General features: G+C 35.5%; 1 protein-coding gene across 2 annotated transcripts in view; it reads left to right on the forward strand.

The window, feature by feature from the left end:
* Window positions 1-18,433, forward strand: part of EYS (EGF-like photoreceptor maintenance factor) — a 1,566,128-nt gene that overhangs the window by 1,266,348 nt on the left and 281,347 nt on the right. For both annotated transcript variants that reach the window (XM_078055169.1, XM_078055170.1), the window contains exon 31: window positions 12,574-12,723. In XM_078055169.1, coding sequence (XP_077911295.1) covers window positions 12,574-12,723 — 150 coding nt within the window. The remainder of the gene's footprint in view (window positions 1-12,573; window positions 12,724-18,433) is intronic.

Raw genomic sequence — 18,433 nt, forward strand, 5'->3', positions numbered from 1 at the left:
CCATTCTGTGCTGCTTCTTTGAAAAGAAATAAGCATGCCCTTTGGAAGTATGTGATCTTTGAGAATTAGAAGCAGACATCTGACCAAGTTGCAGGAGGCAAATTACATAAGCAACTCCAGTTAAAGAACAAGATTCAGAAGCAATCTCCATATTACTTATTATTTGTGTTTAAGAAAGAAAGCTAAAGAAGGACTAGTCTTAGGTATTTATTCCAGGTAGAAATTGACAGAACAAGTAGGATCACTGGGGCCTCCTTTTTTTGTGCATTTAGGGAGGGCTAAAAGAAGAGATTTCTGATATTGCTGAAGAAAACAAATGAAATCTAAAGAATCATAACATCTGCCTTTCTCTATAAAATGATTCCCAGTAGAATACACAATATCTTCATTAGATACTTCTTAGGCCAAAGCCAATGAAATCCCACAGTATTTCCTGACAGCATATTTAAAAACATCTTCTTTTCTTAGAGAAAAAAAAACTGTGCTCAGTTTTAATCAATTTTACAGTGTGCACCATAAAATTCTTTGAATATCTTTGTCCCTTCTTAATAGCTCCCAGTGGAGCTTGCTCCAGACAGATATGGGAGGGAGTGGAGTTGAAAGCATGGATGGATGAATTCATACATTGCTTTTATAAGATACACAAAGATTGCTTTTCATTGTATCTTTTCTTTTATGACAGGAAAGTCAAATTCAACAAATTTTAACCGAGTGCCTAGAAAGTGCATCACACGCTGCTGGGCACTGTGGCTGTATACAAAGATGAATAAGAAATTATCTGTACCCATTTCTCCATTTAGGGGAGAGATAATACGTACATAAATCTGTGAGAAAGCTGACTATGATAGGTCTTATAATAGGAGTATAAATTAAGAACTGGGGCTGAGTAAAGAGATGCATTACACTAGAAAGCTGTGCTTCTGTCTCTTCACTAACTAGGGAACACCTCCTAATCTGGAATTGTGTTTTGCATCTCTGTTCCACCCACCTCCTGGGTACTTCACCAGTGCTTTGCATAGAGTAAGCTTTTTTAGAATTGTTTGTAAAGTTCTGTTGTTGAGTTACCCAACTTGGATGGTCGTGATGAAAAATTAATAGGTATTGACACCTTATTTTAGGAAATTATTCTGTGAGTAAGTAAGCAAAAACAAAACAGTGCAGATTTCAAGGGTTTACTCAAAGTGTAGCTTAAATCAAAGATAATTTAACCCTGGGTTTACTTTAACAACCAGGAACAGAACAGGGGTTGGCAATTTTTTTCTGCCGTGGCCAGGGAGTAAATATTTTTGCAGGCCACGCAGGCTCTGTCCCAGCTGTTCAGCTCTGCTAGTGTAGCACGAAAGCAGCTATGTAGACAGTATGTGGCTGTGAATGAATGTAGCTGTGTTGCAAAACAAAACAAAACAAAAACCTTTACTCAGAAAACCAAACAATGGCAGAATTTGGTCCATGGGCCATAGTTTGCCAACCCTTGACCTAGAATGATGTGATTTATTAAACTTCTCTTGAAAGAGAACAATTGTGTTAAGAGAAATTAAACTTTTCTGTGATTGAAATTTATGAAGAGATAAATCAGAGATACACTCTGTTTCTGATGTAATTACATCAGGAAATGGACCAGCAAACTTGCTTCTGGTGGAGAGGTAGGAGCAAAAACAAATAAATGAGCCCATTCAAGGATTGAAATTGCCGCCGTGCCCGTCTCAAGAACAGTATAATCCAGTTATTACAAAAATGACTATGGAGCTCGACTACCTGGCTCTGCCGTCTGGGCAAGTTACTTAACATCTCTGTGCTTCCGTATCTGTAAAATGGAATCATATTATTTGTAATAACACCAAGGATATGAAAAATGTGTTGTAAGGATGGAGAGAGTTACCACATTTAATGGACTTAAAACTCTGTTTGGTGCATGGCAACATGAAGTAAGTGCTGAATATCTTCTTCAGAAAATGTTTTCATCCTTCCTCCCTCATAACTTGCCTGGTAAGGAGTCTTGGGAATTAGATGCCTAGGGTGCTATATTCTTGTCTAATAGGTGTTATTAATATTGCATCCATTTGATAGACATATCCACCCTGGGAAAGAATATTTAGACTATAAAAAATCTTGGAATCAGGAAAGAGACAGTAATGGGACGAATAGTAGATGCAGTTTTTTTGGTTTTCGTTTTTATCCATTTCATCCAAATGAAGAGGATTCATTTCCTCCAAGAATCTTGTATTATGAGTTGTATTTTCTTTCCTGGTTAAGCACAATTAGCAGCCTAGGCAAAATTAAAATAGGCTCTCAATAAATTTTAGAAACTGGCCCAGAAGCCGTTCCGCAGCAGTGAGTAATAAACATGTGTTAGTGATTCGTTATGTGTGCCAGGCGGCCGCTCCAGTGTATCAGTTCTCCTCGCTCCTCTCCGCCCGCCGTCCTTTCTTTCACTGACCAGCGAGGTCACCCCAGCCACGTTCTCGAGGCTCTAACCACTAACTACACGTTACTGCCTGTGTTGCCACTGTTGCCCTAAGCTGTCTTCAAACCCCGAGCCACTGCCGCTAAGATTGCTGCTGGGTTTGCTGCTGCTGTGTACAAATGCAGACCTAAGGAGAGCCAGGAAAAGGGATTTTTCAAGCTGCAGCAAAAACATATGTGCTCAATAGAGAACTCAATGCAAGCTCAGAGAATAGTTTTTATTACATGCCTTGAAGGCGGCACCAGGGATGACGAGATCATCCGACTGCTGCCATAGGCAGTCCTGATTGAAATGTCAGTAGGTAACCAAAGGTAGACTCAAACCCAAGTCAGCTGCGAGTTCACTGTGCAACACAGGGTGGATCAATTAACCTGTTCTGTACTCAGTTTGATGACAAGTAATACAGATGCAATTTTTATTTTCAAGTTCATAAGGTTTGAAAAATATATATATAAGTGGTTTGAAAAATACAAAGTACTTGGGGCTCCTGGGTGGTGCAGTTGGTTAAGCGTCTGACTCTTGGTTTTGGCTCAGGTCGTGATCTCAAGGTGGTGAGATCGAGCCCCACTTTGGCGTGGAGTCTGCTTAAGACTCTCTCTCCCTCTCCCTCTGCTCCTCCCTCCCCCCCCCCCCGCAAATAAATAATTCTTTTAAAAAAAAGAAAAATGCAAAGTACCATATAAAGGTGTGGTGTTTGGGGGATTTTTTTTAATGAGAAATGGTAGAAATCCATGTCACTATATGGAAATTTCCAAATTTGACCATCTATGTATCTGATTTAATAAACATATTATCTGTATTCATCATTATTGGTCCTATAAAGAATGATGTTGAATTTTATTTTAATTCAAACTGATGACCAGTGAATCTCTCCTGAATGTTTATTTATACATGATCTCAAATCAAACTGTCATTGATGTTTAGGAGCATTCATTACAATAGTTCAAATAGAGAAAAATACCCATTTTTAATAGAAGTGTACCATAATTACTCTATCTTCAGTATTTCAATGAAGTGATAAAATATGTATGCTTAGAAATTTTTAGATCTACAATCCAATATAATAACCAAGCAAACCAAAATTATAAAAACTTGAGTAGGATATCATTCTTTCCCTCTCTCTGGCTTATTTCATTATTATTCTTTACTTATAAGACTAAATATATACATATATACTATACAACATATATATAAATATAAGCTATATATAATTTATAAATTTTGGACTCAAAATTATTAGGGTTATCTCTCTAAATGCCATGATACCTAGAAACTAGAGTTCACTAATTTTTAAGTAATTATTACTGTTTATTATTCTAAGCAGCATTTTCTATATGTAATAAATCTTAAATCAGTAGATACAATCAGTGATTTCATTAGTATAAATAAAATTTGGGAATTATACACTGTAAAGTTTCAAAATATTTTCTGGATAAATATTCAGAAAAACTCAAGACATAAATGATTCATTGAAAAACTTATTACACTGCCTACAAATATAAAGAACTCTTTCAAAAAGGTTAGGTTCACACTTCTCTGCTAATGCATCATCAAACGTCTTTTCAGTGAAATAACAGAATGACTTTCTTTCCATGGCTTAATATTGACATCTTCCACAGCTTTCAAGTCCTGACCAAAGGCAGCACAGATTAGATATTATGGGGGAAAAGACACTGCTTTTCACATTTGTGATATATCACAGAGAGAGAGATTCACATTTGCTTGATGTCTTTAGGTTCAGTGAACAACACTGAACTAAATTTAATGTGGCATATGGATTCCTCAGCATATAAAGTTTAATATAAAAATATACATCTAATAGTATCCATGACATAATTTTCCTTAGGAGTTATATTTTGAAATTTTTATATTTGATTTTACTAATTGCCACTTCCATTTTTTATTATAACTGTGTTTGAAAATATGTCTTTAGTACTTGTGAGATAATAGAAAATATATATATTGGTGTCTGCCCCCACTTACTGGCACAAAGCTCTTAAAACCCTTGTAATTTCTTAAGTGATAAGAACACTAGGAGCATTTCTTGTTCTAATAATTGTTTTTGACCCTGTCCCTTGACATAGGGCTCCTAAAACCCTAGTAAATTCATAAGTGATAAAGGGAGTAAGAGCATATTCTGTTCTAGTAAGGGGACTCTAGGTGGGCTCCTGGATGACTCCTTGGTGGGGGCTGGTCACCAGAAAGACCAAGCTATGACTAGATGCTTGGAATTTTCAGTCCAAGCCCCCTCCCCTCCAGAGAAGGGAAAGGGGCTGGAAATGGAGTTAATAATTGATCATGCTTACACGAAGTAGCCTCCACAAAACCCCAATAGTACAGGGCTCAGAGAGCTCCCAGGTGGGTCAACACATCCTCACCAGGAAGGTGATGCAGCCCAACTCCACAGAGACAGAAACTTCTGCTCTTGGAACCTCCCAAACTTTACCCTATGTATCTCTTCATCTGGCTATTCATCTGTATTCTTTATCATATCCTTTAATAAACTGGTAAATGTGTTTCCCTAAGTTCTGTGAATAACTCTAGCAAATTAATCAAACCCAAGGAGGGGTTCCTGGAACCTCTGATCTGTAGCCAGTTGGTCAGAAAGCACTGGCGTCTGAAGCATGTGTTGCGGGGGGAGAGCGCCAGCAGTCTTATGGGATAGAGGATTTTTCTTTTTTTTTAGATTTTTATTTACTTATTTGACAGAGAGAGCGAGCAAGAGAGAGAGCACAAGCAGGGGAAGCAGCAGGCAGAGGGAGAAGCAGGCTCCCCGCTAAACAGGGAGCCTGATGCGGGGCTCGATCCCAGGACCCTGGGATCATGACCCGAGCCAAAGGCAGACGCACAACCAATTGAGCCACTCAGGCATCCCTGGGATAGAGGATCTTAACCTGTATGGTCTGATGTCTACAAGTAGTTAGTGTCCAAGATGAATTAAATTGTAGAACACCCAACTAGTGTCAGAGAGCATTGCTTGGTGTGGGGAAATACCTCCACACATTTGGCAACCAGAAGTGAAGTGTTTGTGAGGAGCGAAGGAGACTCACAGGAAAGAAAAACACAGTAGAGAAGTGGGTCTTTCCCTATATAGGAAAGTAGAACAGTACTATTTGTGTGAAAACCAAACAATTTCTCCAGAGTGTTTATTCATAGCTTTTCTCTAAGTACAGAATATAGGTGTGCAATACAAAGTCAATTGATTCAAAAGTGAAAAAGTCAATATATCAAGTAATATGCCCTATATTCCCTGAAGTGGATAATTTGCTATTGAATCATGCAAATACATCAGTAACCCAGGTCTTCCATGGCCCTGCCACCACCCTCCCCAGCTACCATCACATGTTACCAACAAAACCCTCTGAATTCCTTTAAAAGTGTTATTATATAAAACAAGAAATTGCTTATTAATAGACTAAATCCAAATGATGAGTTTAAAACTGTTAATATATAGCTGACTATAGGGACAACTAAGCGTAATTGTTTATTTTTATTTTCATTCCCATTACCTTTATTAAAGTTGCCTTGTTCTGTACTGTATCACAGCATTGCTCTGGTTCATAATGGGATGTTGGTGTACTTGGAGAAGACTGTTCATCCCTGTCCTTGATTTTAGTGGCTGAGCTTCTTTTAAAAATAACTCATTCTTGCATTGTACCACATATATCTTGTTTAATGTGTATAATCAATCTTTGAAATTCAGTTTTTGAAGCTTTGAAAAACAGACCTTGTACATACAGCACAACAGCTTGACCTAAATGTTCAACTATCTTCTACTCCACTCTATATATTGTATTTTTAAGTCTAATTGCAAAAATATGCGTCTGAAATGATAATATATTTTAGGAATATTAAGTAATAGAAACTTCTGAGTAAAAATGGGGAAAGGAACAGGATACCAGACTGTTTCTTAGTGCATAACAAAATGAACCACCCTCCCCTGTCCCAAAAGGATGGGGGTGGAGAACAAGACAACAATTCAAGAAAAGCAGTCTTACGCCATTTTATGATAAAACCTTTTATATATCCAAGGAGAGAAAACACAAGATACTGGTACAGAGTGTGGTGTTTCTAAATGTGCTCTCATTGCCCCCAGCCTCCTCCCCTTAGTGAAAAGAGGAGTCAAAGATAATACTAAATTCTTAATTATTCTCTTGAATTCAGAGAAAAGCAGCCGAAGAAATTGAATAGGAAGTAATGGGAAAAATAAGGGGAAACACTAAGGAATAGAAGCCCAAAAATTGCTAATGGATTTCAGGAGAGGCAGAAAAGGTAAAGCTGCATCACCCTCTGCCAGGCACTGGACTAATTTGGTGTATTGTACAGCTGAAGTCCTCAGAAGTGTGATAAAAACCTAGATGTGTTGAGTGGGCTCTAGAAAGGGACATTTAGGAGGATCTCAAAAGAGTGATTTTCAACCAGGTTCATTATGTCCTTTGCTACTTGTACTTTGTTATTAAAGCTTTAATGCTGTTGTTTTGTCCAATTTGTTTTCTTCTACAATATTGATTTAATCTAACTATTTTGTATTACATTTCACTTTGTGTTTCTCTTACTGAATTTATATTCTTAATTTATATTCTTAATAAGTTCTAGAGCATAAAAAGCTCATGGAAAATCTATTTTTATTTCTTAGATTTTGTATGTCCCACTCCTATCTGATTTTCAGTTGTATTTTGAATCCTTTCCTGTCTTCCTTCTCAAACTTATAATCCATAAATGTGGGCATGTCTGTCCAGTCCAAGACTGCTATGTTGCTTAACACCAGGGGACCCCCTTTACATTGTATTCCATGTAATTTTTTCTCCTTGGAGTTGCTTTTGGTTTTATTTGCTATAATATAATAACTCATTTCTCCTAATATGCCTCATAATTTCAAAAACTAAAATTATCCTATTTTCCTTTGTTAAAGAATAATTTTCAAAAAGATATATAAAATGAACACATGCCAAAATTTTATTTAACCTATTAATTACTGAGGAAACTGGTAAGATACTACAACCAGTTCAAAGAAGTCAAGGAACAGAGACATATAAGACCAAGGAATTTTGAAGCAGATTTACAAATAGATGGAAAGCAAGTCTACCTACAGGGTAATAATCAATTGCATTTCAGCAAAAACAGTTAGTTCGAATTGCTATTCTTATTAGTTTTCACCAACCTCTATAGAGTTACAAAATAGCTCAAAGATAAAGAAAGGTGAGGAGAACCTGAATGGGTAAGCTAGATTTTTTTTTCCTATTTCAGATTCTTTCACAGTTTCTCCTGATACCTTTTCCTGAACCATTCTTTGAAACCCAAGTGTTGCTTGTGTTCCATTCTTGTAGAGCCTGAGACATGGGGGAGAGATAACTTAGGTTCCCTGACATTCTTACTGAGATGATAAAGAAACATTTATCTGTGGTTCAGAAATGCCTTTAGTTTCACTCTGGTTTCTTTTTTTTTCCCCCCCTTTCAAATTGAAGTGAGCTCTAATATGGAGATATTTCAAATTTATCTAGATCCCTGAGTATCTCCAAGACCCTTTCAGGTGTCCATAACATCAAAATTTTTTTTCAAAAAATTTTTTTAATAAAACTAAGGCATGTGCCTTTTTCACTGTTGATTGATATTTGCACTCAATGTACCAAAGTCACAGTAGATAAAATCTCTGGCACCCAGTGTCATGGCAGTGACCCCAAATTGTACTCATTTTATTCTACTCCACTGTGCACTCAAAGTAAAAATGGACACACACAAAAAAATGCCCTAATTCTGCAGTAAAATGCGTTAATTTTTAAAATTCTTGGTCCTTGTCTATACAACTTTGTAATGTGCTGTGCATAAAAGGAAAAGTATACATAAAGCAAGTCGGCTACATGCCAATATAGGATAGCTGCCTTGAGGAAAAGCATTTGTGCAATTTTTTTAAGTTGCTAGTTGGAATAGCCATTATGAAAACATGACTTGAAAAATGACTAAAAGATAATCTGTGGTTATTCAGGCTTGAGTATTTTGCAGCCATTTTCTCAAAAATTAACAAAGTAAGCCTGTTATTTTGAGGAAAGCAGCTTACAGTCTTTGATTCCCAATGATAAAACTCAAGCTTTCTAGTAAAAATTAGAATTTTGGAAAACTTAGATTCTTCACAATGAGCTTCAGAGCTTTACCATACTTTCTGATGAGTTCAATGGTAATAGTAATTAATGTGATTTTTTTATATTATATAATAAAATATGTCAACATTTGAAAGATACCCATAACTCAGTGAGTCCACCTTTTTCAAATACCTAATGCATGATATTATGAAATCATGCAAGGGTAAAATATTCATTTAAAATATAAGAAAGACCAATGGAATTTTAATGTAACAGAGGATATAAAGATTATTAGTATAGTTCCAGATTCCACATTTCAGCTATACTTTAAGGAACTACCACTTGTCCAGTTTGTGTATATGTAAAAACACAATTTAAATCATCCCGCTTTTCTAGTCAACATTCTCTGTGAGGCTAGAGTTCTTGTACTTCGACCAAAGCAACAATTCACAACAGATTAAATATAGAAGTAGATGTGAGAATCTAACAACTTTTATTAAGCTTAACATTGAAGATTATTGTAAAAGTATAGAATAATCCTCCTTTCACTATTTTATTTTTGTTTTAGAAAATATAATTACTTTTCACAAAATATGTATGTTAATATGTAATGGATTTATTATTGTTATTTTTAAATAAGCTAACCAATAAATAACTGAAAAATTCCTGTTTTAAATATTATTTTTCAGTTTTAAATTCTAATCCAATAAATATTAAAAGATGCAAACCGGGGTGCCTGGGTGGCTCAGTTGGTTAAGCGTCATCTTTTTTTTTTATTAACATATAATGCATTATTTGTTTCAGGGGTACAGGTCTGTGATTCATCAGTCTTACACAATTCAGAGCACTCACCATAGTACCTACCCTCCCCAGTTTCCATCACCCAGCCACCCCATCCCTCCCACCCCCCTCCACTCCAGCAACCCTCAGTTTGTTTCCTGAGATTAGGAGTCTCTTATGGGGGCGCCTGGGTGGCTCAGTTGTTAAGCATCTGCCTTTGGCTTGGGTCATGATCCCGGGGTCCTGGGATCGAGCCCTGCATTGGGCTCCCTGCTCAGCGGGAAGCCTGCTTCTCCCTCTCCCACTCCCCCGCTTGTGTTCCTGCTCTCGCTATCTCTCTCTCTGTCAAATAAAGAAATAAAATATTTAAAAAAAAAAAAAGAGTCTCTTATGGTTTGTCTCCCTCTCTGGTTTCGTCTTGTTTCATTTTGATTTCAGTTCAGGTCATGATCTCGGGGTTGTGAGATGGAAGCCCCACAAAGCCTATGCACTGGTCATGAAGCCTCCTTGAGATTCTCTCTCTCTCTCCCTCTGCCCTGCTCCCCCTGCTTGCTTCCTAAATAAATAAATAAACAAATAAATAAACCCATGTTAACAAAAGCTCTTTGGGGTTCCTCAATAGATTTTAAGTTTATTAAGAGTCCTTAGATTAAAATACATGTACAATATGATTTTGCTCTAATGAAAAATTCTCTCTATATATATATCTGTCCATTTATCAACCTTTGTATCTGTAGTGGTATTCACCAAATATTAATGCTGGCCAACTTTTTTTTTTTTTTTAAGAGAGCAGGCCAGGGGAGAGCAGGGGCAACAAGGAAGAGGGAGAGAGAGAATCTTAAGCAGGCTCCATGCCTGGCACGGAGCCCCATGCAGGGCTCGATGTCACAACCCTGAGGTCATGACCCAAGTCTAAATCAAGACTCAGTGGCTTAACTGAATGAGCCACCCAGGTGCCCCTAATGATGGCCATTTTCAAGGGTTGTAATTTCAGCTTGGTTTAGTATACTTCTGCTGTTCTTTTTTTATTAAAACAAAGTATTGTCTTAAATACATGTATTCACAAGAATAAATAAAGGAAAAAAGTAGGAAATAGAGATACTAAAAAATATTAAAAATACATATTTCACAAATATCTGAGAATTCAGTTAAGTACATAGTAAATACATAAAAAGAATTATTTGCTTTGATGATTTGGGATCAATTGGAAACTAAAAGAGGAAAAAATGAAAATTGACCCCTGACTAATTCTTGACCCAACCAGATAATCCAGGATAATCTCATCTCAAAATCTTTAATCACACCTGCAAAGTGTCTTTTGCCAAATAAGGTTAACATTCACAGGTTCCAACAATTAGGACATGACTATCTTTGATGGCCATTATCCAACCTACCACAACCTCCTGCTTCATATCATGTGCAAAAATCGATTCTAGGTACAGTATAGATGTTAAATAAAGCTTCTAAAAGATAATATAAGAAAATAACTTTATGATTTTAAGGTAAGCAGATATATCTTAAAGGTTACATAAAAATCACTAATTACAACCATGAAGGAAACAATAAATAGACCTACGCTAAAATTAAGACCATATGTTCAACAACACTCACCCTTAAGCAATTGGCAAGACAGTCCACAGAATTGGAGTAAGTATTTTCAGTAAATATGGTTAACAAAGAGCTTATAAGCTATACACACACATACACATACATGTATGTAGATCTAGATATTAAATATATACATAGATATAACTTTAACCAGTCAAGAAAAAGCAAACAACCAAATATAAATGTAAGAAATACAGACTGACACTTCACAAAAGAAGATATCAAAACAGCCACTAAACGTTACAATATGCTCAACTTCACTAGTATGAGGAAAATAAAAATGGAAGCTACAATAAAATAAACATAGAGTAGTTAAAATCTGCAAGGCAACCATACCAAGTGATGGTGAGACTGGATCATCTGGAATTCTTACTGCTGGTAAGGAGTTAAATCAAAATGTTATTTTGAAAAACTGGCAGTAGCTATTAAATTAATCATACTCAACAGTTCAGCTCTTGGTTATATACACAACAGAAATGCATGTGCTTCATTCAGCACAAAAGACACATACAAGATTATCATTAGCAGCATTATTCATAATAACCAAAAACTGGAGTGGGAGGAGGATGTTCATCTATAGAAGAAAGAGTAACTGGATTGTAAATATTCATTCAATCAAATATTATAAAGCAATGAAAATGAATGAATTTTAGCATAGGTGCTGTCTCTCAAACATAATATTGAGCAAAAGTTAATAGACACAACAGAATATATACAATATGATCCTAATAATATAAAATTTTAAATTGAGCAAAATTAATCCTACCTGTTAAACATCAGGATTGTGGTTGCTTTTGAAGGAGGGAGGAAAGGAGTGATTGATAAGACTTTGGCAATGCAGATAACGTTCTTTTTCTTAAGTTGATGGTATTTGGATGAGTGGGTTCACTTTGTAATAATTCACTGAGCTGTACATTTAATATTTGTGTGATTTTTTTGTATGAGTTATACTTCAATTAAAAATGTTAAAAACTACTTATAAGACACATGTCTAAAGTTTATTATTAAATGAAAAGAGAAAGATGAATAAAGCTACTTATTCATTATTTCCTTTTTAAAAATAAAACTAGGGCTATATAAATATTTGTATGCATACAGATATATGGTAGAAAAGAATACCTCAAGGCTGGATGAAAGAATGAGCTGGAGGGAGGGGAGTGTTTCTTTTTTTTTCTTTATACATTTCTTTATCATTTTAATTTTTATGAAAGACACATTAAAATTAAAATACAAATAATTAACAATAATAATAAACCAAGTTATGTAATACTCAACAGGTGCCAGACACTTTTCATTTATTATTTTATCACAGTAGTTCTAGTAATTACTTGCTCTCCTCATCCCATTATAATGTATGAGGAAACTGAGGCTCAGAATAAGATCATTTGCTATTAAGAAACAGAGTCAGAAAGTTAATCTCATGTCAAGTCAATGCTGTTAATGCCATGCTGTTCTCAGCCTGTGGAAAAAAATGTATAATTCTAATATAGTATTATTACATTGAATAATTTAATAACACTCCTACCATCTCACCAAATCATTACTCCTTGGGGGCAGAGATTGTGTTTGTTGAAAGAATAATTATTATTGAGTAAAATATAAGTCTAATCACTAATTTAATGTAATGTTTGTTTTTAAAGGTAGTGAGAAGACTATTGGGCAGCACTTTCTTCATTTATTTCTAGTGGAAGGAAGGCCCACGGTTAAATATGGATGTGGAAGCTCTCAAAATATCTTGACTGTTTCTGCTAATTATAGCATTAACACAAATGTATTCATCCCTATCACAGTACGGTAAGTCCTCCACAGTAGTTCTTTGAATTATAATGCTGAGCCTTATTTTTTAAATGTTATTTTTATGTATAATAGCCACCCACATACGAAAAGAAAGACAAAAAGGTCCATCTAAAAGTTGTTTTGCCAATCAATCTTTTCAGTTTGATGGAGTAAAGTACAAATTAAACTAAGGTATAATTTTATACCACCCAATGGCAATCAAATTATATACAAAATGAATCAATTTCTTTGAAAATATCATGGAGCAAATAAATAGGTTGAAGAGTCATGTGGTTCAGTTGAAATTAAGATCTAGTTCCGGGTGCTTGGGTAGCTAAGTCGCTTAAGCCTGGGACTCTTGATTTTGGCTCAGGTCATGATCTCAGGGTGGTGAGACAGAGCTCCAGGTTGTGAGACCGAGCCCAGTGTGGGGCTCCACGCTTAGCAGGGAATCTGCTTAAGCTCTCTCTCCTCCCTGTGCCCCTCCCCACCTCTCTCCCCCTTTCTAGGGAGGGAAGGAAGGAAGGAAAAGAAATTAAGATCAAGTTCATTTGTTCAACAAAATATCTTTTGAGTGAAAATAGCTGTTCAGAATGGGGGTGGAGGGTAGCCATTGACCCTGCACAGAAAAAAAAGAGAATCCAGTAGGGGAAAAAAATGAATATTAAATGGAAATGTCTTTCTAGGGCATATAAACTTTTGGAAAGCAGTCTTGAAATTAATTCATACTTCAGAATTAGGAAATCTCAGAAGAGAGAAATGGCTAAATATGATGGTCACATCCCAAGGGCATTACTGAACAAAATTTACATGTAGCAGCCAAGAATTTAAAATTCTTCATCAGTATAGCAATCTAGTGATAATGGTCTCTAAAGTTACTCTGTGTCAGTTAAAAATAACATTTTGTGTCTGAGTTTATATGTTAGATGACAATTGAATACGTTAGTCTGATTAACAGGAATCTTGGCTAACCTGTGAAGGTTATATAAATCAAATAAGCTTTCCCGGGGTCTGCATCAATCTGCAAATAAAATCAAGGAAATTGACACCAATCTGAAAATGGAAACTCCTTCCAGGCAAGGACAGTTATCTTACTCATTTTTAATGCAGTTTGTAGGGCATCTGACAAAGATGCTCAGTATATGTTTGAATGAATGAAGAAATGAGAGTGTCTGGGCTGGGCAGTTCAGTTGGTTATGACCAGAAGGCAATGAAATTACCCTAAGGTAATGAAATTATTATTCATAAATTAAGCAAACCCTTTTGGAACAGAGAGTTGTGTACAGCCAAAGCAAATTTTCAGAGCCATGGACTTAACTCTTACTTTAATCATCTCTCTTACAAGGGTTGCAGTTGCTCACAAAAAAAAACAGCCAGATAAGAAGTAGAATAACTTAGAAACCAAATTAAAAGCCATTTTGATTGATAACACCATCATTTTATACAATGTAATCATTTCACTCTAACAGTGGCACATTTGATCACATATGAAGTTATTTCTGTTTTGGTCAAACTTTCTTAAAGGGATGATTTCATTCTTTGCCTTTAAGTAATGAATACCTAAGTAGGCAGTCCTCAAACCACACAGAGCCTTAGGTAGACTAAGGTTGAAACCATCCCTAAAAAAATACTGATGCTTCTAGTAAAACTAAAAACTGAGGGCTTTCCAAATCTTTCAATTAATTTTATTCAAAATTTAGAAAGTGAGAAAGAAATATCTCTACTGACACAAAAATGCAAATCTGCATCCTACAATACCTTAAGGTGACAATAGGTTACCTTAAAGGCTGACCGAGGACTGTATTATATATTGTATATTATATGTTATATAAGTTATTTAAGTTTATATAATAAATATGAATAACAAGTATATACTAGGCAACTCTTCAATAAGTTTTACTGTTAAAGTATAAAAAGAGGTAAGGTCGTAATTAGAGGGAGGTGAGAAGTCAAGAGGGGGAAAATTTAAGATGAGAGATTTGAGCATGTTTAATTGTGGATTGGACTTATTAGTTGGGCAGAAGGTGTTACTACATAGAAAGATAATGAATAATTGAGAACATAAAATCCCTTAGAAATTTAGAGTGATGAGATACAACCCACATAAGAGAAGATTCCTGCCAGAGAGGAGAGAAAATGGAAAAGACACACACATTAAGACTTCTGATTTCTGTATTTGTGTACATCCCTTGATCTATGACTCCCTTTTGCTTGATCCCTATCTGTCCAGTTATTTATGTCACCTTCTCTCTCTGTCTTGTCTGCTCCACTCTTACTTCTCCATCCTTAACTAGGCACAAGTTAGAATTAAAAGGGTCTTTTTGTACAGCTCTTTCTAGCTATCCTAATTCTCTCTAATAGGACACTTGTTATTGCAAACTCAGAACAAATTTGTCCCTAAAAAGCATGCAAATTAAGGTCCTTTTTAGTTATATGAATGTTGTTGGAATTTCTTCTATATTTAAGGGTCCCTGACAATAAAATACCATAGCATGATTGATAAGAACTTATTTTCAAAAATTAGTGGAATGAGCTCTAAGGTAAACATGTAAAAGATGACTTTGATTTTTATTTTATTATTAGTCGCTGAGAATAAATATGAGAGTATTTCCTCCTACTAAATTTACGTTGTACCTGCAGATAGATGGCAGAAGTAGAATGAACTTGAATAAGCTACCTGTAGTGATTGAGGTCAATTCAGTATCAAGATAGAAGTTCTTCTTAAATGAAATGGAGCAGAGATCACAGCTCTACAGGTAGATTGTAATTCATACTCATGCACAGTTTGTCTTTCATTTCAACAGATTTTGAAAGGGATCACATAGAGAGAGTCTTAGTTTTCACAAGGGTTATTCTCCTTTGGGGAAGTTCAGAAAAATTGTCTTACCATATATATATACTTTTTAAAGTTTCTGAAGTTTAAATTTTTCTGCCACCTTTTGTGTCTCTCCTATACAAAAGCTGACTCTTTATTCAGCATTTTGTTCTGTAAAGAAATCCTGTGTCATTTCCTCTAGGTAATTTACTGTGTTATTATCTGCATGTTTTAAATCCACACAGCCTATTCTACCTTCCTTAGCTTTCTCAAAGACTTATCCAGAGGTGTAACGTTATCCATGTATATCTAAGGCACATTCCAGTATCTAGAGATTCATTTTGGTTAACAAACTCTTAGGGTAGCCAAAGCCAAGTGGATTTTGACCAAGAACTGCATGAGTGTCAGAAGTACACATCCCGGGGCGCCTGGGTGGCTCAGTCATTAGGCATCTGCCTTCGGCTCAGGTCATGATCTCAGGGTCCTGGGATCAAGCCCCACATCCAGCTCCCTGCTCAGCGGAGAGCCTGCTTCTCCCTCTCCCTCCGCCTGTTGCTCTGCCTACTTGTGCTCTCTAGCTCTCTGTCAAATAAATAAATAAGATCTTTAAAAAAAAAAAATAGTACACATCCCAATCAGCAACTTTTGAGTAGCTGGTCAGTGTAAAGGAATGCATGCATGGTTTAAGGTCAATTGATCAGAGGCTGGAAAAGTTTCTAATAGTTGGGCAGTAAGAAACTTAGAACTTGCTCAAACTCAAACATCAGATAAAACCATTGCAAGCATTTTTGACACATCATCTTGTTACATATTTGGTCCAGAAAACAAAATAAACTGATAAAAACTGCTGTTGAGTTTTGTCAGTGGACTGATTTTTTACCTCCTGTTTGATCTTACTAATTTCTCTGAGATAAAAACCTCATATAGGTAGAGGTATATGTATATGTGTGTGTTTGTGTGCTTGTGTGAGTACATATCTGTGCAAACTACTTTTTATTTTTAATCAGTGCATTTTCCACAATTGTTTGATTAAGAAAGTAGAAAATAAATTTATATAATGCAAAGCTAGCATTAACCTTAAAGAATGGGAAATAAGAAGAATTCAGAGTAGGATTGCTTTTGACTGTATCAAATGAAGAGATTTAGTGGTAAATAATTTATGAAAAATAAGAAAGGAACAAATGACAACTTCTTGTAATACCTACATGTATTGTCAAAGGCCTTTCAGACAACTCTGCTCAAAATCGGTTTCCATTGCTTTGCTATGTTCGCCACATAAATTCTCTGTATTACAACTAGTTGCCCAGCTGGTATTAACCTATAACTCCATACAGAGAATGATCAGGAGACTACCCAAGTTTATGTAAGAAGAAAGAATACCCATAATGTATTATCAGCTCTAATTTTGAGAGTAACTCAGAATGTCTTTTATGTCTCTGATTTTCTAAAATATGAAAGTTTTTCACACATTCCTGATAGTTAATATTATATAAGCTATGGATTGCATGCCTTTAGTCTTAGGGCCCAGAAACTATGTAATAGCAAGAACCTTCACTTTTTGAAACAGATGGTGGCTTTTGAACTGTGCTAAATCTATAAGATATTAGATTTATTCATAGAACGTTGCCATGTCAATATGGAAAGTTTGGCAAGATTTTCATCTTAAAAAGGTCAAACTTCATCACTTCAATATTAATTTCTGTATCTTTTCCATCAACACTTCCATCTGGTATTTCTTAGAGGAAATGTAGGAAAACTGTAGCTAAATATAGGAAATATAGCATAATACTTTATAATTACATTGACTTGTACCTAAATACATATATCTAAACATTACTCTTATTCCATTATCCATACATTACACACTAATCATACATAACATGTCCAGTACTAGCTGGACAGCAAGTTATAATGTAGTTTATTTGTATTGAATTGGGACTAGCTACTATAAAAAAAAATTTATTTCATTAAATAAGATTAGGAAAATCTTTTAGAAGTCTGTGAGTCTAGGAGTTGGTGATTTTAGTACTGTTTAGGATTATCGGATAGAGTCTTCTGCTAGCATGTATGGTTTTGTCTATAATTTGCATATGTCTTGAGAAACAAGGAAGTGTCAGTTTGGTGTTCAGTGACGCAGACATAGAATGGAGCTTTCTAAATAAAGACATCGTAATCTGAATGTGAAGCTGAGTCTACACAATATGTTCACTGGTTAATATGTCAGTTATGGACTCGACCAACCAGTAATATAAAAAAAATTCCAAGTGATTGACTGTGTAATCACATGCTTGCTCCTCTTAATTGTGCAATTCAGTTCAAATTTTCCAAATGGAATGGCTGTTAACAAAGTTACAAAAGTGAAGATTCAGGTCCATAACTCCTCATCTTCTGGTGTGCTAAGATGCCAAGAGAGCCAGAGAACTGATTGACCCTCGAGGCCTTAGAGCAACCACAAAGACTCTACTGGAGATAAATGAAAATAGCAGTTGACAAGTACAACTGTAACATGAGAAATAAATTGGATTTTGAAGAAAGATTAGAAATTTACCAGAGGGACAGCAGATGGAAGAGGATAAGCAATGACATCATGGTATAGAACAATGTCATGGCTCATGTGGGAAATTGTATGAGATTGGGTAAAATGGGAACATAAAGTTTGAGGTGAAAGTTAGATCATCATCTAATGCAGAGATTCACAATAAACTAAAATAAAAGCCAAGAAATTCTTTTGAGAATTAGCAATGTATGCTGAAGAAAGCTTCACATTTTCTTCATCCTTTATTGTTAATGGTAGATTTCTACAACCATCAAGGCTATTGAGGAAGGTGGAACTATTCTTGTATGGTGGCAGAGTAAACAGCAAAATGAACTTCAATCCCTAAAAGTCTTTGCTCTCTGTAATTCTAAAATGCA

Source organism: Halichoerus grypus, chromosome 9 (genome assembly GCF_964656455.1).
Source record: "Halichoerus grypus chromosome 9, mHalGry1.hap1.1, whole genome shotgun sequence".
NCBI classification, from domain to species: domain Eukaryota; kingdom Metazoa; phylum Chordata; class Mammalia; order Carnivora; family Phocidae; genus Halichoerus; species Halichoerus grypus.